The sequence below is a fragment of the Vidua macroura genome, chromosome 5 (assembly GCF_024509145.1).
Source record: "Vidua macroura isolate BioBank_ID:100142 chromosome 5, ASM2450914v1, whole genome shotgun sequence".
In the NCBI taxonomy this organism is placed as follows: domain Eukaryota; kingdom Metazoa; phylum Chordata; class Aves; order Passeriformes; family Viduidae; genus Vidua; species Vidua macroura.
In genome coordinates, this window is record NC_071575.1 from 72,620,990 (window position 1) to 72,648,466 (window position 27,477).

General features: G+C 63.1%; 2 protein-coding genes across 2 annotated transcripts; both read right to left on the reverse strand.

Annotated features, from left to right (window-relative positions):
- Nucleotides 1-460: 460 nt before the first annotated feature.
- LOC128808159 (acrosin-like) lies at nt 461-3,601 on the reverse strand. The gene is made up of 5 exons (XM_053979003.1): nt 3,418-3,601; nt 3,030-3,290; nt 2,017-2,282; nt 1,731-1,876; nt 461-997 (listed from the first exon to the last, which is right to left on the reverse strand). The coding sequence occupies exons 1-5, from the start codon at nt 3,486-3,488 to the stop codon at nt 632-634; spliced, it is 1,110 nt and encodes a 369-aa protein (XP_053834978.1). The 5' UTR covers nt 3,489-3,601; the 3' UTR covers nt 461-631.
- An 8,105-nt stretch (nt 3,602-11,706) lies between these two features.
- On the reverse strand, nt 11,707-25,980 carry LOC128807764 (uncharacterized). The gene is made up of 4 exons (XM_053978332.1): nt 25,910-25,980; nt 18,108-19,314; nt 13,412-13,477; nt 11,707-12,501 (listed from the first exon to the last, which is right to left on the reverse strand). Exons 1-4 carry the CDS (start codon nt 25,978-25,980, stop codon nt 11,707-11,709), a joined length of 2,139 nt encoding a protein of 712 aa, XP_053834307.1.
- Nucleotides 25,981-27,477: the final 1,497 nt, after the last annotated feature.

Consider the following 27,477-nt stretch of genomic DNA (forward strand, 5'->3'; position numbering starts at 1 on the left):
GCCGGGCACTGCCCGGGGCAGTTCTGCCTCCTGGCATCTGTCCCTGCCCGTTCCTCCGGTGGCACCGCCGGGACCGCCGGGGCAGAGCCCGGGTCCTGCTCCTACAGCAGGAGCAGCGGGAGGGGTCCCGGCAGCTTCAGAGACACGAGCTGGTGGCAGAGGGGACAGCCGCGGGTGGCAGCAGCAGCTCAGGGTGGCACCTCCAGCACCTCCCCAGGGCTCCGGGGTGGCAGCTCCAGCTGTGCCCCTTCCCGTCCCTCTCAAGGGCTTTTCCCGGCGCCGGCACAGCTGAGGCTCTGCCGGGGGAGCCTGGCCTGGAGAAGTTTCTCCCTCTCTCCACCTCCAGGCCCATCCTCCCCTCCCCGGCTGTCCCCCCAAACCAGTCCCAAGCCCGCCCTTCTCCCCCAAATTGTGCCAGCCTTGTTTTCCCCGGGAGAGCGAACTGGACAAGGCGGCTGGCTGGGAAGTGGAACAACTCTAATTCAAGCACAGGCTGGATTCAGCGCCGGGGCGGGCGCAGGGCTGAGCGTGGGCAGGGCACAGCAGCCCCGGGCACCGGCGCTGGCCTGGCCCCGCAGCCACGGCCCCGGCAAGGAAAGGTGGCCACAACTGGATCAGCTCATCCCGCTGCTCAGGCTTTGTCTCCCTTCAGGAAATGCAGGAGCTCCAGCAGCAGGTTCAGGAATTTCCCCAGGATCTGCTGTTGGAATGAAATCCCCGTGTAATCCTCCGAGTCGTCGGGGTTGGGATTCACCTCACGGCCCGAGTCCGCCTCGGGCTCTTCCTCTGGGCTCGGGAAGGGCTCGGGTGCAGGAGCGTCAGCTTCTGGTGGCAGCAGCCCCATCTGCACCTGGATCCAGGTGTGGAAGTGCTGGGTGGAGGTGAACACCCCGGGCCGCTTGGCCCCGGCGCAGCCCTTGCCCCAGCTGGCCAGTCCCACCAGCCAGAAGTAGTCACCGGCGTTGTCCTTGCAGACCAGGGGACCCCCGATGTCCCCCTGCGCCAGGAGAGAGGGGTCAGGGGCTGCGCCAGGCCGGGCCTGGCCCTGCCCATCCCGACCCCTCCAGAGCTCCATTCCTGGGGGCATTCCCATGGCAAGGCCCCCGCTCCGGGGCTGGGGGCTCCGGGCTGGCAGCGGCTCAGGGTGGGCAGCAGGGCCGGGCAGGGAAGGGCAGGGCCGGGACAGCCACTCCTGGGGCTGCCGGGAGCGCTGGGTGGGCGCTGTGGGCACGGGGCCAGCCTTGGGGACGAGGGGACGCTGGGCAGGGACACGGGGATGGGGAAAGGGACACCCCTCAGTGCTGGGGACACGGGGCTGGGGGGGCAGCGGACGGTGCCAGGGCAGGGATGGGGCTCAGGGTCCCTGTGCTGGCTCTGGGGGTCCCACGGGGCCGTGGCTGGCTCAGGGTCCCTGTGCTGGCTCTGGGGGTCCCACGGGGGCATTTTGGGGCTCAGGGTCCCTGTGCTGGCTCTGGGGGTCCCACGGGGGCATTTTGGGGCTCAGGGTCCCTGTGCTGGCTCTGGGGGTCCCACGGGGCCGTGGCTGGCTCAGGGTCCCTGTGCTGGCTCTGGGGGTCCCACGGGGGCATTTTGGGGCTCAGGGTCCCTGTGCTGGCTCTGGGGGTCCCACGGGGCCATTTTGGGGCTCAGGGTCCCTGTGCTGGCTCTGGGGGTCCCACGGGGCCGTGGCTGGCTCAGGGTCGCTGTGCCCAGCCCCGGCCCAGCCCCACCTGGCAGGTGTCGATGCCGCCCCGCGGGTACCCCGCGCACAGGTCCTGGGGGTGCACGGCCCCCCCGTACCAGCGGCTGCTGTTGCACAGCTGGACGTCGATGAGCCGCACCTTGGCCTCCTGCAGCACCAGGCGCGGGCCGGGGGCTGCGGGCACAGAGGGCGCTCAGCGGCGACCCCCGGGGCCCCGCGGGGCCGATCCCCCGCGCCGGGCCCGGGCCGAGCCCCCGCGGAGCCCCCGGCCCGCCGTGTCCGTGCCCGGGGCCGCGCCCCGGGCGGGCACTGACCGCTGTCCGGGGTGGCTCTCCAGCCCGCCATGTAGCAGGTCTTCAGCTCGGGCACGGCCAGGGAGCTGTCGGGCACGCAGCCCAGCTGGATGTAGTCGCTGCACTCCACGGGCTGGTCCAGCTCCAGCAGCGCGATGTTGTTCCTGGCCGTGGCGGGGTCGTAATATTGGTGCACCAGGAGGGTCTGGATGTGGCGCAGCTCGGCCTCAGGGCCCGGCTGGCTCAGATCCGTGGCTCCGATCACCACTTCCCACCTGGAGATGTCCCTGAGGAGCAGGAGATGGGGAGAGGGGTGACAGGGAGCAGAGCCGGGGGCTGCGGCAGCACAACGCCCTTCCTGCTCAGGGCACCTCCCTGTACTGTGGGGACAACCCTGGCCCTGCTGTGGGGACATCCCTGATCCTCCTGAGGGGACACCCCTGTCCCTTTTGGGGGTACAACCCTATCCCTGCTGAGGGGACATCCCTGACCCTGCTGAGGGGACACCCCTGCCCCACTGAGGGGATACCCCTGTCCCTTTTGGGGGTACAATCCTGTCCCTGCTGTAGGGACACCCCTGTCCCTGCTGAGGGGACATCCCTGTCCCTTTTGGGGGTACACCCCTATCCCTGCTGTAGGGACACCCCTGTCCCTGCTGAGGGGACATCCCTGATCCTCCTGAGGGGACATCCCTGATCCTCCTGAGGGGACACCCCTATCCCTGCTGTAGGGACACCCCTGTCCCTGCTGAGGGGACATCCCTGTCCCTTTTGGGGGTACACCCCTGACCCTGCTGAGGGGACACCCCTGTCCCTGCTGAGGGGACACCCCTGACCCTGCTGAGGGGACACCCCTGTCCCTGCTGTGGGGACACCCCTGACCCTGCTGAGGGGACACCCCTGTCCCTGCTGTGGGTACACCCCTGACCCTGCTGAGGGGACACCGCTGTCCCTTTAGGGGGTAAACCCCTGTCTCTGCTGAGGGGACACCCCTGTCCCTGCTGGGGGGACACCCCTGTCCCTGCTCCCCCTTACCCGGCCCTGGCGAAGCACTGGGCCACCGTGAGCACCCACTGGGGGTGGATGAGTGCCCCCGAGCACATGTGCCACGTGCCGTTCTCCAGGGTGGCCTGGACGCTGATGACACCGGGCCAGGCCCCCGGGTGGACCCCGGCGCCACCCTTGTCCAGGGAGGCGCCATCGGAAGAATCCAAGGGCTCGTAGTCGCTGTCCTGGGAGTATTCGGCAGCCACGGAGCTGTGGTCGAAGGCCATGGGCCGGAGCCCGCAGGTGCCTCTGGAAGCACAGAGCCATCACTGCCCTGCTCGGGGACAGCGGGGACAGGGACCCCGAGGGGCTCCTCTGTGCCCGGGCTGTGCCAGGGAAGCCCCCGAGCGTCCCCGAGCCCCCCGGGGCCACCGACCTGCAGGTGTCCCAGGTGGCCCAGACGGGCCCGGCCAGGGCCAGCAGGACGAGCAGCGCCAGCAAAGCCATCGGTGCCAGCGCAGGTGGCAGAGCCGGGGCAGAGCTGTCACCTCCGGTGCCACCGGGCCGCGGTGATGTCACAGAGCGGTGGAACCTTGGAACGGTTGGGGCGGGGCAGGGACCGCAGCGAGCGCGCGGTGCCACCCGCGCCGCGGGCAGGGCCACCTCCCGCCGTGCCCGGGCCACCCCAGGTGGCCAGCGGCGATTCCCGGGATGGGGCAGGCGCAGCTCCCCTGGAATTGGGGCGTTTCCAGCAGGAGGGATCAGGGAAGAGCGGCCATGGAGGGGCTGTGTCCCTTTGGGACCGCTCCGGTGTCACCGCCTCTGCCTGATCCCAGCTCTGATCCCGAAGATTTGTGTCCCCTCAGGGGCAGCTCCATCGTCACCGCCGCTCCCCGGATCCCAGCTCCGATCCCAAATCCTTCCCCGCCTCCCGCAGGGGGCCGGGCAGAGCCGGGATCGCTCCCCACGGGAAGCTCCGGGGCTGGGGGCGGTTCTGGGCAGGCTGCGGGTGACAGATGGCTCCGGGATGTCCCCGCGCAGCCGCCGCCACCCCGCAGGCGCCAGCTGGAGCTGTCCCCGGGCGTGTTCCCGACGCCACTTCCCACAGACAGCGTCTGCTCCGCTCCATCTGCGCCTCGGGCGGCGCCAGCGGCACGGGGAGGATGCGGGGACGCTCCGGGAGCGGCAGGAATTGGCCCGGGATCACCGGGGCTTCAGGCTGGAGCTCGCCCGGGCCAATCCCGGGGGCAGCTCGGACCCCTGAATCCCGGGATAGCCCCATCCAGCTGGGATAACCCCATACAGCAGTTCCCATAAATCCCGGGATAACCCCATACAGCTGCCCCCTAAATCCCGGGATAACCCCATACAGCTGCCCCCTGAATCCCGGGATAGCCCCATCCAGCTGGGATAACCCCATCCAGCTGCACCCCAAAATGCCAGGATAACCCCATCCAGCTGCACCCCTAAATCCTGGGATAACCCCATACAGCTACACCCATAAATTCCGGGATAACCCCATCCAGCTGCACCCCTAAATCCTGGGATAGCCCCATACAGCTGTCCCCTAAATCCCGGGTTAACCCCATCCAGCTGGGATAACCCCATCCAGCTGCCCCCTAAATCCCGGGATAACCCCATCCAGCAGGGATAACCCTATCCAACTACCCCCTAAATCCCGGGATAACCCCATCCAGCTGCCCCCTAAATCCCGGGATAACCCCATCCAGCTGCCCCCTAAATCCCGCACGAGCAGGATTTTGGCTATTCCCGAGGATTTTGAATATCCCACCATTTCTCTGTGTGCCTGTACTGATTTCTTGTGTTGCTGGTGGTGTTTTGGGGTGGATTTTTTTTTTTTTTTAATTTTGGGGCGGTTTATTTTAACTTCTGCCACCACTGGGCAGCGCTGAGAAGAATTTTTCCCTCTTTTCCCATCCTGCTATCTACGGCTAAAATCCCCCTGAGCCTCCTCTCCCCCGGGGCCGACCGTTCCCACCTCCTCCCAGGAGGGATTTTGGCGGATCCTCTCCCGCATTTCCAGGTTTTCCTTGCCCAGGGAAGCCTGGGGCGGGCACGGCATCCCTTGTGCCGGGAGTTTGGTGGCGGCCAGAATTCCCAAATCCCTTTGGGAAGAGCCGCTTTCCATCCCGATAATTCCCGGCGCTGGGAGGTTTTTCCTGCCCGGGTGCGGGGCTTGGAATTCCCTGAACTTCCCGAGGTTCCCGCTCCGGTGCCCGCTCTAGGGGGCAGCAAATCCATGGCTGGGCGCGTTCCTCCTCCCCGTTTTGGGGCAGAATCCCGGGATTTCGGAAATGCCGAGCTGGAAGGACCTGAGAGGATCAGAATCCAACTCCCGGCCCTGCGCAGACACCCCGAAATCCCGCCTGGAGCTCTGGCAGCCTTGGGAATGTCGCCATTCCCTGGGGAACCCGGGCAGCGCCCCCGGGGGAAAATCCAGCCCGGGATCCAGGGGAGCGGCTGGATGGGGTTATCCCGGGATTTTGGGGTGCAGATGGATGGGGTTATCCCAGCTGGATGGGGTTATCCCGGGATTTAGGGGGCAGCTGGATAGGGTTGTCCCAGCTGGATGGGGTTTTCCCGGGATTTAGGGGTGCAGCTGGATGGGGTTATCCCGGGATTTATGGGTGCAGCTGGATAGGGTTATCCTGGGATTTATGGGAGCAGCTAGATTGGTTTATCCCAGGATTTAGGGTGCAGCTGGATGGGGTTATCCCAGCTGGATGGGTTTATCCCGTGATTTAGAGGGGCAGTTGAATGGGGTTTTCCCGGAATTTAGGGGGGCAGCTAGATTGGTTTATCCCGGGATTTAGGGGTGCAGCTGGATGGGTTTGTCTCAGCTGGATGGGGTTATCCCGGGATTTAGGGGGCAGCTGGATGGGGTTATCCCGGGATTTATGGGAGCAGCTAGATTGGTTTATCCCAGGATTTATGGTTACAGCTGCATGGGGTTATCCTGAGATTTAGAGTGCAGCTGGATGGGGTTATCCCAGGATTTAGGGGTGCAGCTGGATGGGGTTATCCCAGGATTTAGGGGTGCAGCTGGATGGGGTTATCCCAGGATTTAGAGTGCAGCTGCATGGGGTTATACTGAGATTTAGAGTGCAGCTGGATGGGGTTATCCCGGGATTTAGGGGTGCAGGTGGATGGGGTTATCCCAGGATTTATGGGAGTGGCTAGATGGGGTTTTCCCGGTATTCCCGGCATTCAGGGCAGTGCGGGGCTGCCCGTGAAGGGACACGGGCTCTGTCCCCGTGTGTCACCTGGTGAGGGCCACCTGCGTGGGGACAGCCTGAGCCAGCCCTGCACGGGTTGGTGGCAACCTGAGCCGAGCCTGCCTGGATCTTCCCTGGGTCCTGCCCCAAACCCTGCCTGGATCTTTCCCAAATCCTGACCAAACCTTGTCCAAACCCTGTCCCAAACCCTGCCTGGATCTTTCCCAAATCCTGACCAAACCTGTCCCATACCCTGTCCCAAACCCTGCCTGGATCTTTCCTGGATCTTTCCTCAATCCTGACCAAACCTGTCCCAGACCCTTCCCAGAACCTGCCTGGATCTTTCCTGAATCCTTCCCAGAACCTGCCTGGATCTTTCCTGGATCCTTCCCAGAACCTGCCTGGATCTTTCCTGAATCCTTCCCAGAACCTGCCTGGATCTTTCCTGGATCCTTCCCAGAACCTGCCTGGATCTTTCCCGAATCCTGACCAAACCCTGTCCCAGAACCTGCCTGGATCTTTCCCAAATCCTGACCAAACCCTGTCCCAGAACCTGCCTGGATCTTTCCTGGATCCTTCCCAGAACCTGCCTGGATCTTTCCTGAATCCTTCCCAGAACCTGCCTGGATCTTTCCTGAATCCTGACCAAACCCTGTCCCAGAACCTGCCAGGATCTTTCCTGGATCCTTCCCAGAACCTGCCTGGATCTTTCCCAAATCCTGCTCAGGTCCTGCGCAGACACTTCCCAGAACCTGTGCGGACTCTGCCCAAATCCTGCCTGGATTTTTCCCAGATCCTGCCTGGACCCTTCCCGGCCCTTTTCCAGCCAGGCAACAAGGGAACGCCAGGAATTCTCCAGAACAGGAGCTGGGAACTTGGGATATGGGCATGGAAGGGGGATTTTCCTGGGAGCTGCCAGCCCTGTCTGCGTGCCCGGGCAAGATCCAGGCGGGATCAGAGAGATGCCCAGTGGGATCAGAGGGATCCCAGTGGGATCAGAGGAATGCCCAGCAGGATCAGAGGGATCCCAGCAGGTTCCAGGTGGGATCAGAGGGATCCCAGTGGGATCAGAGGAATGCCCAGCAGGATCAGAGGGATCCCAGCAGGTTCCAGGTGGGATCAGAGGGATTCCAGTGGGATCAGAGGAATGCCCAGCAGGATCAGAGGGATCCCAGAGGAATCCAGGCAGGATCAGAGGGATCCCAGCAGGTTCCAGGTGGGATCAGAGGGATTCCAGTGGGATCAGAGGAATGCCCAGCAGGATCAGAGGGATCCCAGAGGAATCCAGGCAGGATCAGAGGGATTCCCAGCAGGTTCCAGGTGGGATCAGAGGAATGCCCAGCAGGATCAGAGGGATCCCAGAGGAATCCAGGCAGGATCAGAGGGATTCCCAGCAGGTTCCAGGTGGGATCAGAGGGATTCCAGTGGGATCCATGCTCCCAGCAAAGCCCTGGCTGCCAGCCGGGAAGGATCCAACATTCCCGATCCCACAGCAGCTGCTCCGGCACCAGGAGCTCCAGGAGGAGGCGGCTGCACCTCCTGCTGGGGGAACACCGGAGCCCAGCCTGGTGTGGCCACTTCAGGGCTGGTTTGGGCCACCAGGTGGGTGCTGGATGTGCAGGAATGGCCATGGAGGGACAGCAGGGATGCAGGATGTGGAACGGGCAGGGAATCCTGGAAAACATCCAGGTTTTCCTATGGACAGCCAAGTGGGATTGGGTGCAGAGGTGTGAAATGATGGCTCCAAGGAGATCCCAAATCCGGGCCCTGATCCCAGCTGGGCTCATCCCAGCTCTGTCCTCCTGTCCCCATATCCCGCTGGATTTTGGGATCCTCCTTCTCTGCCAGGGCCATCCTGGCTCCTCCTTTCCATGGGCTGAGCGCCTGTGGAGCCCCCTTGGCTCCGTTCCTGAATTTGGGATATCCTGGTGTTCCAAGGAGAAACCTCCCCCGGCTCCGGGCGGCTCTGGCTCCTTTCCCACTTCCCTGGCCGTGCCTGGGGGACTCCCAGGAAGTCAGAGATCCTGCCTTTGGGATTTTCCAGCGGGATGGGATGGGCTGGAAGGAGCAGCTGGCATCATCCCATATTCCTGGCGCTGCCCCATATCCCTCTTTTCCTCTTCTATCCCATTCCCTCCCCGTTGGGCTGTTTTCCCAAGCAGGAATTCCCAGGGCTGGGAGCCACTCCTGATCCCATTCCCGATCCCATTCCCGGTCCCGTTCCCGATCTTGCTCCTGATCCCATTCCTGGTCTCATTCCCGATCCTATTCTCAATCCTGTTCCTGATCTCACTCCCAATCCTGTTCTCCATTCCCACTCCCAATCCCGTTCCTGATCCCGTTCCCGATCTCACTCTCAATCCCATTCCCACTCCCAATCTCATTCCCAATCCCATCCCTGATCTCATTCTTGATCCTGATCCCGTTCCCGATCTCACACCCCATCCCATTCCCACTCCCATTCCTGTTCCTGATCCCAATCCCACGTGAGGGTCTGGCCCCGTTCCCACCATCCCAGCGGGATTTGTTCCCAGCGCCGTGGGGCCGCTGGAATTGTCCCGGCTCCTTGGAGAACTCCTGGAATTTGGGGGACAGGGCAGCCTGCGGAGAACGGCGCCTCCTCGGCCCTCCCGAAGGAAATCCGGGACATTTCCCCTCCGCGAGGTAAGAAATCCCAAAAAAAATCCCAACGAAATCTCCGGATCCAAACCAGGCCAAAGGACAAACCCGGGCGCTGTTCCTGAGCCCGGGGGTGACAACGGTGACACGGACAGAGGAGGAAGGGACACAAATCCCCGGGAATGCTGGAGAGCTGTCCCAGGGGTGGACGTGTCCCCTCTGTCCCCGAGCCCCGGGACAGCTCCGGTGACAGGAGAGGGGACAAGTGTCAGGCAGGGCTGGGGCGGGAGGGAGGGTGGGTGGGGACAGGCATGGGGACACGCAAGAGGGACAGGGACACGTATGGGGACAGGATGGGGGGACAGGGACACACATGGGGACACGCAAGAGGGACAGGGACACGCATGGGGACACGCAAAAGGGACAGGGACAGGCATGGGGACACGCAAGAGGGACAGGGACACATATGGGGACAGGATGGGGGGACAGGGACACACATGGGGACATGGAAGAGGGACAGGGACACACATGGGGACACGCAAGAGGGACAGGGACACGCATGGGGACATGGAAGAGGGACAGGGACACACATGGGGACAGGGTAGGGGGAGAGGGACAGGCATGGGGACAGGGTGGAGGTGATGGGGACACAGAGGGGGGACAGGGACACACGTGGGGACAGGGGAAGGGCGCAGACATGTGAGGATATTGTGGGGGACAGGGACACACATGGGGACAATGTGGAGGGGATGGGGACACACATGGGGAAGGGGAGGGGCACAGGAACACAAATGGGGACATGATAGGTGACAGGGACACATGGGGGGGGAGCAGGAACAGGAGGTGTGGGGACACGTGAGGGGGCAGGGGACAGCTGGAGGGGCACACCAGGGCAGGGAGGGCTTGGGGACATCGGAGACGGCAGGAAAAGGGAATGGGGACAGGAAAAGGGGGGATGGGGACATCCAGGGGGGACAGGAAAAGGGGGATGGGGACAGGAAAAGGGGGATGGGGACAGCCAAGGAGGGCAGCTGGAGGGGTCTGGGGACACGCAGGGGACAGGGGGAGGGGACACGCGGGGCGGGCAGCGGTGTGGGAGGGGGCGAGTCCCTCCTTCCGTGCCAAGGGTGACAGCGCCGTGAGCTGGCCCCGTGCCCGGCAGGAGCTGTGACCTTGTCCCCTTGTCCCCGCCCAGCTCCGGCACTGCCCCATTGTGTCCCCAGCCACGCCTGGCCGGGGCAGTGCCACGGCGAGCGCCACAGCCAGGGCACCGCCTGGCCCCGTGTCCCTCTGGCCCCGTGTCCCTCTGTCCCCGCCGTGCTGTCGGGTTTGTCCCCGTGCCGGGTCCCGCAGGAAGGGACAATCCCGGTCCCGCCAAGGTGTTTCCTGCACTCCCGATAGGGCCGGGCAGCGCGTCCGGAGCTGGGAGTGACCCCGGAGCCGGGCACTGACCCCAAAGCTGGGCACTGACCCCGGAGCTGGACACTGACCCCAAAGCTGGGCACTGACCCCGGAGCCGGGCACCGACCCCAAAGCTGGGCACTGACCCCAAAGCTGGGCACTGACCCCACAGACCCCAGAGCCGAGCACCGACCCCAAAGCTGGGCACCGATCCCAGAGCCGAGCACCGACCCCAAAGCTGGGCACCGATCCCAGAGCCGGGCACTGACCCCAAAGCTGGGCACTGACCCCAAAGCTGGGCACTGACCCCACAGACCCCAGAGCCGGGCACTGACCCCATTGACCCCAAAGCTGGGCACCGACCCCAAAGCTGGGCACCGACCCCAAAGCCGGGCACCGACCCCAAAGCTGGGCACTGACCCCACAGACCCCAGAGCCGGGCACTGACCCCATTGACCCCAAAGCCGGGCACCGACCCCAAAGCCGGGCACCGACCCCAAAGCTGGGCACTGACCCCACAGACCCCAAAGCTGGGCACCGACCCCAAAGCTGGGCACTGACCCCAAAGCTGGGCACTGACCCCACCGACCCCAAAGCTGGGCACTGACCCCGGAGCTGGACACGCCACCTCCCCCCTGTCACCCGCAGTCGCCTGTGCCCCCCTGTGCCCACTGGCTGTGCCCCGCGGCCGGGGGACGTCCCGGGCTGTCCCCCTGGGTCTTGGTGGGAGCTCCGGACTGTCCCGGTGGGTGTCCCTGGCTGTGCTCGGGATGTCACCCCTGTCCGGGTGGGTGCCCCGGGTGTCCCGGGCTGTCCCGCTGTCCCCTGGGTGCCCAGGCTGTCCCCGCTGTCCCCTGGGTGGCCGGGCTGTCCCTGGGTGCCCTGGGTGGCCGTGCTGTCCCCTGGGTGTCCGGGCTGTCCCCGCTGTCCTCTGGGTGGCCGGGCTGTCCCCTGGGTGTCCCCGCTGTCCCCTGGGTCCCCTGGCTGTCCCCTGGGTCCCCTGCCTGTCCCCGGTGTCCCCTGGGTGGCCGGGCTGTCCCCGCTGTCCCCTGGGTGCCCGGGCTGTCCCCGCTGTCCCCGGGGTGCCCGGGCTGTCCCTGGCTGTCCCCGCTGTCCCCTGGGTGCCCGGGCTGTCCCGCCGGCCGGGCAGGACGCGGCCGGGGGCGGTGGCCGGCGGGGCCGGGTGTCCCTTCCTGGCAGGAAAGGGGCCGAGCGGAGCCGGGAGTTTCCTGCGGGATCCGGCCCCGCGGGCGCCAGCAGCGGAGCGGCCGCCGGCCGAGCAGGGGCACCGAGCCAGGTAACGGCACCGGGCCGGCCCGGGGCGGGGGAGGGTGGGGGTCCGGCCGCCCCCCGAGCGCGGGGCTGGGGCTGCCCCGCTCCCCACCGCGGCTCTGGGGCCGGGACCAGCGGGGCAAGAGCGCCCGGTGCCCCCCGAGGGGCCGGGGCGGTGCCGGTGCCTCGCCCCGGGGTCACCGGGCGGGTCGGCCCCGGGGTTCGGGGGGGTTCGGGGGGCACCGAGGGAGGGAGCGGCGCTGCTCTCGCCGCCCGGCGCGGGGGTCGGCGCTGCCCCCCCCGCCCCCGCGGCTCATCCCGGGGTGGGGAGGGGGGGAGAGAACCCCGCTGGCCGGGGGGGTGCCGGGGGACAGCGAGAAACGGGGGGTCCGGGATCGGCTGCGCAAGAACCGGCGGGGGGGAAGGGGAGGGGGGGGAAAGCGGCGGGAGCTCGGGGGGGGGGGGGGGGGGGGGTACCGGGACCCCCGCGGAGCCGCCGAAGTTTTCCGTGCGCCCGCCCCTTCCGCGCGCACCGGGCTGGCCGTTGCCATGGCGACTCCTAAAACTGAGCCCCGCTGCCGGCGGCGGGGGCCGAGCCCGCGGGGGATCCGCCGTGCGCGCCGCTCCCCGCCCGGCCCCGCCGCCGCCCCCGCCCCGCAACGCTCCCGCAACGCTCCCGCCCCGCTCCGCCGCCGGCGGCCGCCGCGGCGATGGTGGCTCGGGCCCGCAGCCCCGCAGGTACCGGGAAGGCACCGCGGGGGCGGCGGCGGGGGAGGCGGCCGGCGCACGATGCGCGGCCCCCGGGGCTCGGGGGCGGCGGCGCGGGGGATGCTGCGGGACGCGCGGGGGCGGGGAGGGCGCGGGGGCCGCGGGCCGTGGGTGCCCCCCGGGTGCGGGGCCGGCCCCGGGAGCGGCGGGGACGGGCGGGGGCCGCGGGCTGGAGGCCGAGGCTCGGCGTTGCGGGGGGCTGCGATGTGCCCGGCGCGCGTGGGCTGGTTTTTTTTTTTTTTGGGGGGGAGGAAAGCGGGGAACGGGGTTGGCAGCCACGGGCTCGTGCCGGGATTTTGGGAGAGGGGGGGAGCGGATTTTGCCGGGAGCCGGCGGCAGGCAGGGAGGGTGCGGCGGGAGAGTTTGGGGTGGCGGCGGTGGTGGTGGGGGGGTTTCTGGCCGAGGCCTGGTGTTGGTTTTGTGGCTCCCCCCCGTTGCGGTTTGGGCGGAATTGAGTGGATCTCCCCTCAAAAAAAAAAAAAAAAAAAAAAAACGAGAAAAAAATCCGATTTTCCGGGTGTGGGAGTTCTGCCCGGCCAGGCTGGGACGGGTCAGGAGCTGTTCCCGGCACTCGGGGGGTGCTGGACAAGCCCCGAGCAGGGCGTTTATGGGATTTGTGGGGCTCTGTTCCTTTCTGGGCCTCAGCCGGTAAATTTGCCTTGGGAAAAGTGAATTCACCCCTCTCTGCTCCTCCCAGCCCGGGTTCGAGGAGGGAGATTCCAGAGCTGAGCAGGTGCAGGGCCCCTCTGGGTTTCCCCTGGATAAACTTCCCTAAAAACTTCTGTCCTTCTGTCCAGCGGGGGATGGAGGCAGCAGATTCCCAAAATTCCTCCTCAGAGCTGCTCTTACATAACTCGGGGGGCTCCCTGTGCTTCCTGCACCTGCACGGGAGCCCTGGCCGAGGCCAAAGGGGCAAAAAAAAGGCGCCGAGGAGGGGCCTTTTATTCCCGGACAATTATCCTGGAATGCTTTGGGTGGAGTTTAAAGCTCATCCCGATCCGTGGGCACTTTTCACTCTCCCAGGTTGCTCCAGCCTGGCCTTGGGCGCTCCCAGGGATGGGGCACCGCTGTGATTTGGGTTTTTTTTTTTTGGTGTCGCTGAGCAGCCTGCAAGCCCTAAATATCCCGGCTCACGGATAATTCCTGAATATTCTCAATATCGCGGGAATGCTGGCCGCGTTTGGTGCCGCGCTGCCCGTTCTGGGGAGGGGGGGGGGGGGGGGGGGGGACGACACAAAACCACCCAAAACCACCCGAACAGCCCCAAAACCGCTCACGAGCACTCCCAGAGCCCAGCAGCCGGAGCAGCCTTACACTACGGAACGTTCTGCCGAGATTTCCAGCCCCTAAAAATTCCCAGCGCTGCCTCCCCCGCGCGGCACCACGTGCGGGCGGCGAGGCACGTGTGGAGCGCGAGTGCGGGGAGGGGACGCGGCCGGGGGGGGAACACGGCCTCCTCTTCCTCCCTCCTGCATTCCAGGGATGCGGCCCGGGCTCCTCTTCCCATCTCCTGCATCCCAGGGATGCAGCCCGGGCTCCTTTTCCCATCTCCTGCATCCCAGGGATGCAGCCCGGGCTCCTCTTCCTCCCTCCTGCATTCCAGGGATGCGGCCCGGGCTGCTTTTCCCATCTCCTGCATTCCAGGGATGCAGCCCGGGCTCCTCTTCCCATCTCTCAGTGTTCCAGGGATGCAGCCCGGGCTCCTCTTCCCATCTCTCGGTGTTCCAGGGATGCAGCCCAGGCTCCTTTTCCCATCTCTCAGTATTCCAGGGATGCAGCCCGGGCTCCTCTTCCCGTCTCCCGCATTCCAGGGATGCAGCCTGGGCTCCTTTCCCCATCTCTCGGTGTTCCAGGGATGCAGCCCGGGCTCCTTTTCCCATCTCCCGCATTCCAGGGATGCAGCCCGGGCTCCTTTTCCCATCTCTCAGTATTCCAGGGAAGCAGCCTGTGCTTCCCTTTTCCCTCTCTCAGTGTTCCAGGGATGCAGCCCAGGCTCCTTTTCCCTCTCTCAGTATTCCAGGGATGCAGCCCGGGCTCCTTTTCCCATCTCCTGCATTCCAGGGATGCAGCCCAGGCTCCTTTTCCCATCTCCTGCATTCCAGGGATGCAGCCCAGGCTCCTTTTCCCATCTCTCAGTATTCCAGGGAAGCAGCCCGGGCTCCTTTTCCCATCTCCCGCATTCCAGGGATGCAGCCCGGGCTCCTTTTCCCATCTCTCAGTATTCCAGGGAAGCAGCCTGGGTTCTTTCCATGTTCCAGGGAGCAGCCTGGGTTCCCTTTTCCCTCTCCCAGGGTTCCAAGGGAGCAGCTTGGACTCCCCTTCTCCTCTCACAGTTTCCAGGGAAGCAGCCCAGGCTCCTTTTCCCATCTCTCAGTATTCCAGGGAGCCATCCTGTGCTTCCCTTTTCCCTGTCTCAGCGTTCCAGGCTCCTCTTCCCTCCTCTCCTGCATCCCAAGGGAACAGCCTGAACTCCCCTTCCCCTCTCACATTCCGGGGAATCAGCCTGAGCTTCCCCTTCTCCTCTCACAGTTTCCAGGGAGCCATCCTGTGCTTCCCTTTCCTTTCCCAGTGTTCCAGGCTCCTCTTCCCTCCTCTCCCGCATCCCAAGGGAACAGCCTGAACTCCCCTTCCCCTCTCCCGTGTTCCAGGGAGCAGCCTGGGCTCTCCCAGTGTTCCCAGGAGCAGCTGGTGCTTCCCTCTCTCCTCCCTCAGTGTTCCTGGGAGCCATCCAGGGCTCCTTTTCCCATCTCTCAGTGTTCCAGGGAAGCATCCTGGGCTCCTTTTCCCTTTTTCCATGTTCCAGGGAAGCATCCTGGGCTTCCCTTCCTCCTCCCTCAGTGTTCCAGGGAAGCATCCTGGGCTCCTTTTCCCTTTTTCCATGTTCCAGGGAAGCATCCTGGGCTTCCCTTCCTCCTCCCTCAGTGTTCCAGGGAAGCATCCTGGGCTCCTTTTCCCTTTTTCCATGTTCCAGGGAAGCATCCTGGGCTCTTTCCATGTTCCAGGGAAGCAGCCCGGGCTCCTTTTCCCATCTCTCAATGTTCCAGGGAGCCATCCTGTGCTTCCCTTTCCTTTCCCAGTGTTCCAGGCTCCTCTTCCCTCCTCTCCCGCATCCCAAGGGAACAGCCTGAACTCCCCTTTCTCCTCTCCCGTGTTCCAGGGGGAAATCCTGGGCTCCCTTTCCCATTTTTTGGTGTTCCAGGAAAAACCTGGGCTCCCTTTCCCATCTTTTGGTGTTCCAGGGGGAAATCCTGGGCTCCCTTTCCCATCTCTCGGTGTTCCAGGGAAATCCTGGGCTCCCTTTCCCATCTCTCAGTGTTCCAGGCTCCTTTTCCCTTCTCTCCTGCATTCCCGGGATGCAGCCTGGGCTCCCCCTCCCCTCTCCTGTATTCCAGAGGGGAATTCTGTTCTTCCCCTCTCCCACCGTGATGGGATTTGGGGTGGAGCTCAGCCGGGACAGGGATTTGTGTGCAGTGCTCCTGGATTTTCCAGGGAAAAGCCGTGGCTGGAGGGTCCTTGGAGCTCTCCGGGCCCTCTTGGCACGGGAGGTGAGGAAAATTGGGAATTGGGATGAGCAGAGCCGGGGAACAGGGACAGGGTCCCGTCCTCTTCCCGCTCCGTGCCCGGGTGGGATGTGCTGCTCCAGCTCTTCCCAGCTGGAGCTCTGGGGTTCAGTGGGGACCCGTGGGGTGGAATCCCCTGAAATCCTGAATCCCCACATTCCCTGAATCTTTTGAATCCCCTGAATCTCCCGAATTCCTGAACCCCCCAAATTCCCTGACTCCCTAAATCCTCTGAATTCCCCAAATACCCTGAATCCTCAAATCCCCTGAATCCCCCAAATCCCCTGGATCCCCTGACTCCCTCAGTCCTCTGAATCCCCTGACTCCCTGAATCCCCCAAATTCCCTGAATTCCCTGAATTCCCCAAATCCCCTGAATCTCCCAAATCCCCTAACTTCCCTGACTCCCCCAAATTCCCTGAATCCCTGAATTCCCCAAATCCCCTGAATTCCCTGACTCACTGAATCCCCTGACTCCCCCAAATTCCCTGAATCCCTGAATTCCCCAAATTCCCTGAATTCCCTGACTCCCCCGAATCTCTGAATCCCCCAAATTCCCTGAATCCCTGAATTCCCCAAATCCCCTGAATTCCCTGACTCCCTGAATCCCCTGACTCCCCCGAATCTCTGAATCCCCCAAATGCCCTGAATCCCTGAATTCCCTCGGAGCTGGAGCACAGGGACAGGGTCCCATCCTATTCCTGCTCCGTGCCCGGTGGGATGTGCTGCTCCAGCTCTTCCCGGGCTCCAGGACCACCAGGAGCTGTGGGATGGAATTCCCTGAATCCCCCGAATTCCCTGAATCCTCAATTTCCCTGACTGCCCTGCATCTCTGAACTTCCATAATCCTTGGATCCCCCGAATCCCCCAAATTCCCTGAATCCCTCAATCCCCAAATTGCCCGAATCCCTCAATCTCCAAATTCCCCAACTCCCCCAAATCCCCGAATTCCTTGATTTCCCCACATCCCCGAATTCCCTGACTCCCCATAATCCCCAATTCCCCTGACTCCTCTGATTTCCCTGAATCCCTCAATCTCCAAATTCCCTGACTCCCCTGAATCCCTGATTTCCCGAATCCCCAAATTCCCAAATTCCATGATTTCCCCAAATCCCCAAATTCCCTGAATTCTCAACTCCCCCGAATCCCTGAATCCCTGAATTCCTTGATTTCCCAAATCCCTGAATTCCCCGAATTCCCTGAATTCCTGACTCCCCCGAATCCCTAAATCCCCAAATTATCTGAATTCCCTGAATCCCCGAATTCCCTAAATCCCCGAATTCCCTGATTTCCCCAAATCCCCGAATCCCCAAATTCCCGAATTCCCGACTCCCCTGAATTCCCCGAATCCCCAAATTCCCTGACTCCCCCGACTCCCCTGAATTCCCGACTCCCCTGAATTCCCGACTCCCCCGAATCCCTAAATCCCCGAATTTCTGAATTCCCTGACTCCCCTGAATTCCCGACTCCCCTGAATCGAATTCCCTGAATTCCCGACTCCCCCGAATCCCTAAATCCCCGAATTCCCTAATTCCCGACTCCCCTGAATCCCCGACTCCCCCGACTCCCCTGAATCCCCGACTCCCCTGAATCCCCGACTCCCCTGAATCCCCGAATTCCCTGAATTCCCGACTCCCCCGAATCCCTAAATCTCCGAATTTCCGAATTCCCTGACTCCCCTGAACCCCCGAATTCCCTGCATTCCCGACTCCCCCGAATCCCTGAATCCCCGAATTCCCTAATTCCCGACTCCCCTGAATCCCCGACTCCCCTGCATCCCCGAATTCCCTGCATTCCCGAATTCCCTGCATTCCCGACTCCCCGCGTTGCCGCCCCCCCGGGCAGGGCGGAGCGGGAGCGGGGAGGCCGCAGCTAAAAGGAGCACAAAGAGTAAATTGCCACCATCCCACTCCCGCGGGCTGGCACCGCTGGCACCGCTGTCACCGTGACAACGGGCACGGCTCGGGGCCCGCGTGGGCCGGGCGGGCGGTGCCACCGCCGTGCCAGTCCCTCCGCGCGGCCAGGGGGACAGCGGGGGACAGCGGGTGCCAGGCCTGGTGGCAGAGGGTGGCACTGGCCAGGCCTGGGGACAGCGGGGGGGCAGTGGTGGCAGCAGGTGGCAAAGTGGCCGTGGGTGGCAGAATGTGGCAGTGGGTGGCAGTGGCTGCCAGGCCAGGTGGCAGCAGGTGACAGAGAGTGGCAGAGGATGGCACTGCCAGGCCTGGTGGCAGTGGGTGGCAGTGGGTGGCAGAGGGTGGCAGAGGTTGGTACTGGCCAGACTTGGTGGCAGTGGCTGACGGAGGCTGGCAATGGGTGGCAGTGGCCAGGCCTGGTGACAGCGTGTGGCAGAGGTTGGCACTGGCCAGGCCGGGTGGCGAGGGTGGCCGTGCCAGGCCTGGTGGCAGTGGGTGGCAGTGGGTGGCAGAGGATGGCAGTGGCCAGGTTGGGTGTCAGCAAGTGACAGAGGGTGGCAGTGGGTGACAGCGTGTGGCAGAGGTTGGCACTGGCCAGGCCGGGTGGCAGAGGGTGGCCGTGCCAGGCCTGGTGGCAGTGGGTGGCAGCAGGTGGCAAAGTGGCCGTGGGTGGCAGAATGTAGCAGTGAGTGGCAGTGGCTGCCAGGCCAGGTGGCAGCCGGTGACAGAGAGTGGCAGAGGATGGCACTGGCCAGGCCTGGTGGCAGTGGTGGCAGCAGGTGACAGAGGGTTTCAGAGGGTGGCAGCAGGTGGCACTGCCAGGCCTGGTGGCAGCAGGTGGCAGAGGGTGGCAGTGGGTGACAGCGGGTGGCAGAGGTTGGTACTGGCCAGACTTGGTGGCAGTGGCTGACAGAGGCTGGCAATGGGTGGCAGTGGCCAGGCCTGGTGACAGCGGGTGGCAGAGGATGGCACTGGCCAGGCCGGGTGGCAGAGGGTGGCCATGCCAGGCCGGGTGGCAGTGGTGGCAGCAGGTGGCAAAGTGGCCGTGGGTGGCAGAATGTGGCAGTGGGTGGCAGTGGCTGCCAGGCCAGGTGGCAGCCGGTGACAGAGAGTGGCAGAGGATGGCACTGGCCAGGCCTGGTGGCAGTGGGTGGCAGAGGGTGGCAGTGGGTGGCAGAGGGTGGCAGAGGTTGGTACTGGCCAGACTTGGTGGCAGTGGCTGACGGAGGCTGGCAATGGGTGGCAGTGGCCAGGCCTGGTGACAGCGGGTGGCAGAGGATGGCACTGGCCAGGCCGGGTGGCAGAGGGTGGCTGTGCCAGGCCTGGTGGCAGTGGTGGCAGCAGGTGGCAAAGTGGCCGTGGGTGGCAGAATGTGGCAGTGGGTGGCAGTGGCTGCCAGGCCAGGTGTCAGCAGGTGACAGAGAGTGGCAGAGGATGGCAGTGGCCAGGCCGGGTGGCAGTGGTGGCAGCAGGTGACAGAGGGTTTCAGAGGGTGGCAGCAGGTGGCACTGCCAGGCCTGGTGGCAGTGGGTGGCAGTGGGTGGCAGAGGGTGGCAGTGGCCAGGCTGGGTGTCAGCAAGTGACAGAGGGTGGCAGAGGTTGGTACTGGCCAGACTTGGTGGCAGTGGCTGACAGAGGCTGGCAATGGGTGGCAGTGGCCAGGCCTGGTGACAGCGTGTGGCAGAGGATGGCACTGGCCAGGCCGGGTGGCAGCGGGTGGCCGTGCCAGGCCGGGTGGCAGTGGTGGCAGCGGGTGGCCGTGCCAGGCCGGGTGGCAGTGGTGGCAGCGGGTGGCCGTGCCAGGCCGGGTGGCAGCGGGTGGCCGTGCCAGGCCGGGTGGCAGTGGTGGCAGCGGGTGGCCGTGCCAGGCCGCCCGGCCGGCGCTGGGGACAGCAGGGACGCGCTCCGGGGTAACCCGAGCAGGGAGCGGCCGATTCCTCTCTCATGAAATATTGAGGCCGCGGCGGCTCGGTGACACCGGGGTGGCCCCGGCGCGTGACTCGGGGACAAACGGGGCCCTGCGGGGCCCGGGGGTGGCAGGGCAGTGCCAGCAGGGCTGGGCCCCGGGGGGGCACCCCACAGACCCCCCCTGCACCCCACAGACCCCCCTGCACCCCACAGACCCCCCCTGCACCCCACAGACCCTCCCTGCACCCCACAGACCCCCCTTGCACCCCACAGACCCCTCTGCACCCCACAGACCCCCCTGCACCCCACAGACCGCCCTGCACCCCACAGACCGCCCCTGCACCCCACAGACCCTCCCTGCACCCCACAGACCGCCCCTGCACCCCACAGACCCTCCCTGCACCCCACAGACCCCCCCCTGCACCCCACAGACCCTCCCTGCACCCCAAAGATACCCCCTGCACCCCACAGACCGCCCTGCACCCCACAGACCCCCCCCTGCACCCCACAGACCGCCCCTACACCCCACAGACCCCCCCCTGCACCCCACAGACGCCCCTGCACCCCACAGACCCCCCCTGCACCCCACAGACCTCCCTGCACCCCACAGACCGCCCCTGCACCCCACAGACCCCCCTGCACCCCACAGACCCCCCTGCACCCCACAGACCCTCCCTGCACCCCAAAGATACCCCCTGCACCCCACAGACCGCCCCTGCACCCCACAGACCCCCCCCTGCACCCCACAGACCCCCCCCTGCACCCCACAGACCGCCCCTACACCCCACAGACCGCCCCTACACCCCACAGACCCCCCCCTGAACCCCACAGACGCCCCTGCACCCCACAGACCCCCCCTGCACCCCACAGACCTCCCTGCACCCCACAGACCGCCCTGCACCCCAAAGATACCCCCTGCACCCCACAGACCGCCCCTGCACCCCACAGACCCCCCTGCACCCCACAGACCCCCCTGCACCCCACAGACCCTCCCTGCACCCCAAAGATACCCCCTGCACCCCACAGACCGCCCTGCACCCCACAGACCCCCCCCTGCACCCCACAGACCGCCCCTACACCCCACAGACCGCCCCTACACCCCACAGACCCCCCCCTGCACCCCACAGACGCCCCTGCACCCCACAGACCCCCCCCTGCACCCCACAGACCTCCCTGCACCCCACAGACCCTCCCTGCACCCCACAGACCCCCCCTGCACCCCACAGACCCCCCCCTGCACCCCACAGACCGCCCCTGCACCCCACAGACCCCCCCTGCACCCCACAACAGGGCTGAGGGGGTCACGGTCCCGCACAGCCCTGGCTGGGAGGGGATGGTTCCAGGAATCCCAGAATCCCCAAATCCCAGAATCCCCAAATCCCAGAATCCAGGGTTTCAGAATCCCAGCACTCAGAATCCCAGAAATCCAAATGCCAGAGCCCCATAATCTCAGAGCCTGAGAATCCTGGAATCCTCAGATCCTAAAATCCCAGAATCCAGGATTCCGGAACCCCAGATTCCCAGAATTTCAGAATCCAAAATCCCAGGTTCCATATTCCCAGAATCCCACAGTCCAAAACCCCAGAACCCTGTAATCCCATAATCCAGAACCCTAGATTTGAGAACCCCAGAATCCCAAAATCCCAGAATCCCACAGTCCAAAACCCCAGAACCCTGTAATCCCATAATCCAGAACCCTAGATTTGAGAACCCCAGAATCCCAAAATCCCTGAACCCCAGCATCCCAAAATCTCCGAATGCAAAATCCCGTATTCCCACAGTGCAAAATCCCATAATCCCACAATCCAGAACCCCAGATCCCAGAATTATTTATGTTGGAAAAACCCTCCAAGGTCACCGAGCCCGACCCGTGCCCGGTCCCCACCTTGTCCCCATCCCAGACCCCCGAGTGCCACATCCAGGAATTCCCAGGGGTGGGGACTCCAAACTTCCCTGGGAATCCCATCCCAAATTCCAATGGAATTTTCACGCCGGGATTAGAAGAACCAAGAGAACCCGATGGGTTTGGGTTCGGTGCCGGGCACCAAAAACCCCAAAAGCGGAGTTTGGGGTCTGAGCTGGCTCCCGCCTCGCCCCTTGGGAAGGGCTGGCATTCCTGCTTTATTTTTTTGGGAATGATTTCATCTTCCAGGCCTGGATCACTCTGCTTTTTCTGGAAACCCTCCGGGGAGCGGCAAGAATGGCCGGAAGCGCCGTCGTTCCCTCCCGGAGGAAACGGCCCTTCCCGGCCCCGCAGCCGTGTCCTTGGAATGTTTCCCGGCTGGAAAAGGGACCGCAGCTCCCGGAGCGCCCGGGAATCCGGGATGAGGCCTATGGGGCCCTTCCCGATCCTTCGGAGGATCCCGTTGGGATGGGAGATCCCGGAGCTCTCCCCAGTGTCACCGGCAGCCCGAGGTGACCTTGGGGACAGTGGGACGGCAGCGGGAGGTGACGATTGTTCCGCATCCGCGGATGAGTTTGGTTTTCCCAGAAAAACTGGGCCTGGTTTGGGCTTGTTTTTTCCCCCTGGGAATTTCCTGGGAAAATGTTAGGGTTGGGATGGGAACGAGAATCCCAAAACCCAGAATCCTCGGGGATGTGAAGGTTGGATTGGGAACAAGAATCCCAGGATCCTTTGGGAATGTGAGGGTTGGGATGGGAACAAGAATCCCAAAACCCAGAATCCTTTGGGATTTGAGGGTTGGGATGGGAACAAGAATCCCAGGATCCAGAATCCTTGGGAATGTGAGATTTAGGATGGGAACGAGAATCCCAAAACCCAGAATCCTTTGGGATTTGAGGGTTGGGATGGGAACGAGAATCCCAAAACCCAGAAACCTCGTGAATGTGAAGGTTGGATTGGGAACAAGAATCCCCGGATCCTTTGGGAATATGAGGGTTCAGATGGTAACAAGAATCCCAGGATCCAGAATCCTTGGGAATGTGAGATTTGGGATGGGAACAAGAATCCCAAAACCCAGAATCCTTTGGGATTTGAGGGTTGGGATGGGAACAAGAATCCCAGGATCCTCAAGAATGTCAGGGGTGGGATGGGAACAAGAATTCCAGGATGCTCGGGAACGTCAGAGTTGGGATGGGAACAAAAATCCCAGAATCCTTGGGAATGTGAGGGTTGGGATGGGAACGAGAATCCCAGGATCCAGAATCCTTGGGAATGTGAAGGTTGGATTGGGAACAAGAATCCCAGAATCCTTTGGGATTTGAGGGTTGGGATGGGAACAAGAATCCCAAAACCCAGAAACCTCGTGAATGTGAAGGTTGGATTGGGAACAAGAATCCCAGGATCCTTTGGGATTTGAGGGTTGGGATGGGAACAAGAATCCCAGGATCCAGAATCCTTGGGAATGTGAGATTTGGGATGGGAACGAGAATCCCAAAACCCAGAATCCTTTGGGATTTGAGGGTTGGGATGGGAACAAGAATCCCAAAACCCAGAATCCTTTGGGATTTGAGGGCTGGGATGGGAACAAGAAATCCAAAACCCAGAATCCTTTGGGATTTGAGGGTTGGGATGGGAACAAGAATCCCAGGATCCTCAAGAATGTCAGAGTTGGGATGGGAACAAAAATCCCAGAATCCTTTGGGATTTGAGGGTTGGGATGGGAACTAGAATCCCAGGATCCAGAATCCTCGGGAATGTCAGGGTTGGGATCCTGCCGGCCCCAAACATCCCGGATCACCGGCACAATTCATCCCCTGGGCCGAGTTGAATTTCTTGGGGCGGATGAAAAAACTCTGGAATCTTCTCCTGCCCGTTCCCAGGAGGAGAATCTCCTCCCTGCCGCGTCCCATTTCTCTTCCGGCGCCTCTGGAATCGCTGGACGCGCATTCCCAGGGCTGGAATTCCAGCTGGGCCTCACCTGAGCCCTGAAGAAGGGCTGGAGAGCAGGAAAATCCCTCCCGGAGCCACCCGGGAGCGCCTCCCCCTCCGGAACCTCTGGATCCGGCTGGGAATTCTCTCCTTGGCGCTTCCTGCCAGGCAGGGAAGCGTTTCCTCCCCTTTAGCGCCGGATCCCACGGGATTTTCCGCTCCCGCTCAGGATGTCACGGCTCTTATCTCTCTCCTCTCTCCTTTCCCGAGTCCCGAGGTGGCGATTCCGCCTTTTCCTCCCCCTTCCCGCGAGTTTTCCTCGCCCTTTGGCCGCTCTTCCCTCCCGTGTCGGGTTTTCCTGGGATTTTGTGTTTTACGGGAAGCTCAGCCTGGCAAGGCCTGGGCTGCTCCCAGCCTTCGCCTGGCTCTGGAGCAGCCAAAATCCGGGATTTTGGGGATGTTCCCGGTGGGAGGGAGCCTGTGGGGGGTGTTTTGCCTCATCCCAAAAGCAGGATCCGCGCGGGGAGCTTGGCTGTCCCTGCAGGCGGAGCATTCCCTGGATATCCCCGGGAACCCCAGCGCCGCTTCCCCGTCCCCAGCAGCGTCCCCTGAGCTGGCCCGGGAGGTGACAGCGGCAGCCGCGGCCGCTCCGGCCCCTCGGGAATTCCGCCAGCGCCGTTTTCCACGCACGAGCCGCGACTCCTCCAGGTGCAGGGAAGGAGGAGACCTTGGGAAACATTCCCAGGATTCCGGCCAGGCACCTGCGCGGCGCTCCAGGAGTTTTGGGGCACAAAGGGCGCCCTGGGCGCGGCCTTTTCCCCCCCCCCCCCCTTTTTTTTCCCCCCCTTTTTTTCCCCCCTTTTTTCCCCCCCCCCTTCCCGGCTCCCAGCAGCTGCGGCGCTGGGAGAATTCCCAAGCCATGCATTTTTAATTCCCTAAGAAGCAGCAGCCATTTCAGCGCCCGCCCGGAGCGCGGCTTTGGCGGCGGCGAGCGGTGCCAGAGGCTCCCTGGATGTTCCCATGGCCTGGATGCCCTTCCCGAATTTCCGGGCTGGAGGTGGGCGCTGGCCCCGAGGAGGAAGGAAAAGGGGTGACCCCGACCCCCCACCCCCGAGTGGGGACGTTTAGGGCTGGTGGCACTGAGGGGAGGGTGGGAATGAGCCGGGAGAGGATCCCGCTGATCCGGGGTGGGAAAAGCGGAGGATCCTGCTGATCCGGGGTGGGAAAAGGAGAGGATCCCGCTGATCCGGGGTGGGAAAAGTGCTGGAGAATCCCGCTGATCCGGGGTGGGAAAAGTGCTGGAGAATCCCGCTGATCCGGGGTGGGAAAAGCAGAGGATCCCGCTGATCCAGGGTGGGAAAAGTGCTGGAGAATCCCACTGATCTGGGTTGGGAAAAGTGCTGGAGAATCCTACTGATCTGGGGTGGGAAAAGGAGAGGATCCCACTGATCCGGGGTGGGAAAACTGCAGGGAAAATCCCATTGATCCAGAGTGGGATTGGTGCTGGAGAATCCCACTGATCTGGGGTGGGATTGGTGCTGGAGAATCCCATTGATCCAGGGTGGGAAAAGCAGAGGATCCTGCTGATCTGGGGTGGGAAAAGTGTGGGAAGAGCCCCATTGATCCATGGTGGGATCAGTGCTGGAAGATCCCGCTGATGCAGGGTGGGAAAAGTGGAGAATCCCGCTGGTGTGAGGTGGGAAAAGTGCTGGAGAATCCTACTGATCCAAGGTGGGAAAAGGAGAGGATCCCGCTGATCCGGGGTGGGAAAACTGCAGGGAAAATCCCATTGATCCAGAGTGGGATTGGTGCTGGAGAATCCCACTGATCTGGGGTGGGATTGGTGCTGGAGAATCCCATTGATCCAGGGTGAGAAAAGCAGAGGATCCCGCTGATCCGAGGTGGGAAAAGTGCTGGAGAATCCCATTGATCCAGGGTGGGAAAAGCAGAGGATCCCGCTGATCCAGGGTGGGAAAAGCAGTGGTTCCCTCTGATCCAGGGTGGGAAACGTGCAGGGAAAACCGCATTGATCCAGAGTGGGATTGGTCCTGGAGGATCCCATGGATCCAGGGTGGGAAAAGCAGAGGATCCCACTGATCTGGGGTGGGAAAAGCGGAGGATCCCACTGATCCGGGGTGGAAAAAGTGCTGGAGAATCCTACTGATCCAGGGTGGGAAAAGGAGAGGATCCCGTTGATCCAGGGTGGGAAAATTGCAGGGAAAATCCCATTGATCCAGAGTGGGATTGGTGCTGGAGAATCCCACTGATCCAGGGTGGGATTGGTGCTGGAGAATCCCACGGATCTGGGATGGGAAAAGCAGAGGATCCCGCTGATCCAGGGTGGGAAAAGTGCTGGAGAATCCCACTGATCCAGGGTGGGAGAGGTGGAGGATCCCACTGATCTGGAGTGGAATTGGTACTGGAGGATCCCGCTGATCTGGGGTGGGAAAAGTGGAGGATCCCGCTGATCCAGGGTGGGAGAAGCATCCATGGTTCCCGCTGGGCCAGGGTTCCTGCATCCTCCATCCCTCTCCATGATCCCTGGGATGTTCCCTGGGGCTCTCACTGGGACAGCACGGAATAGGGATGGGCTCCTATGATGGGAATTCTCGGGAAAAGGATGAATTCCTGTGGCAGGAATTCTTGGGATAAGGATGGGCTCCTATGATGGGAATTCTCGGGAAAAGGATGAATTCCTGTGGCAGGAATTCTTGGGATAAGGATGGGCTCCTATGATGGGAATTCTCGGGAAAAGGATGAATTCCTGTGGCAGGAATTCTTGGGATAAGGATGGGTTTGTGTGTCAGGAGTTCTTGGGATAAGGATGAGTTCCTGTGGCAGGAATTCTCGGGATAAGGATGAGTTCCTGTGCCAGGAATTCTCGGGATAAGGATGGGTTCCTATGATGGGAATTTTCGGGATAAGGATGAGTTCCTGTGGCAGGAATTCTCAGGAAAAGGATGGGTTTGTGTGCCAGGAATTCTCGGGATAAGGATGAGTTCCTGTGGCAGGAATTGTCGGGAAAACGACGGGTTTGTGTGCCAGGAATTCTCGGGATAAGGATGAGTTCCTGTGGCAGGAATTGTCGGGAAAAGGACGGGTTTGTGTGCCAGGAATTCTCGGGATAAGGATGAGTTCCTGTGGCAGGAATTCTCGGGATAAGGACGGGTTTGTGTGCCAGGAATTCTCAGAGCACGGAATTTTGACTTCCCTGTGACACCAGAGGTGCCCTTCCCTGTCCCTGCTGTGCCTTTTCTGGGAATTCTCCCATTCCCGCCCTCCTGCCGCCCCAGGGTGCCCACGGATGCATTCCCAGCGTTCCCATTCCCGGGAATGCTCTGACGTGTCCCCTCTGTCCCCCCGCAGGTGGATGAGGAGGGAGCGCTGTGAGCCCGGCCCGTGACTCTCCTGCCAGGTGAGCCTTTCCCTGGGATCCAGCCGGGAATGTGGGCTGGGAGGTGGAGGATCCAGCCGGGAATGGCCCTGGGATGGGGAATCCAGCCGGGAATGTGGGCTGGGAATGGCCCTGGAGTGGGGAATCCAGCCGGGAATGTGGGCTGGGATGTGGAGGATCCAGCCGGGAATAGCCCTGGGATGGGAGATCCAGCTGGGAATGTGGGCTGGGATGTGGAGGATCCAGCCGGGAATGGCCCTGGGATGGGAGATCCAGCCGGGAATGTGGGCTGGGATGTGGAGGATCCAGCCGGGAATGTGGGCTGGGAGGGGGAATCCAGCCGGGAATGCAGGCTGGGAATGGCGCTGCAGCCCCTGGAATAGCTTGGGATGGGGAATCCAGCTGGGAATGCGGGCTGGGAATGGCCCTGGAGTGGGGAATCCAGCTGGGAATGCAGGCTGGGAATGGCCCTGGAGTGGGGAATCCAGCCGGGAATGAGGGCTGGGAATGGCCCTGCAGCCCCCGGAGTGGGGAATCCAGCCGGGAAACTCCTCTTGGGATCAGGGGTGTGGAGACGAGGGCGGGAATGGGAAT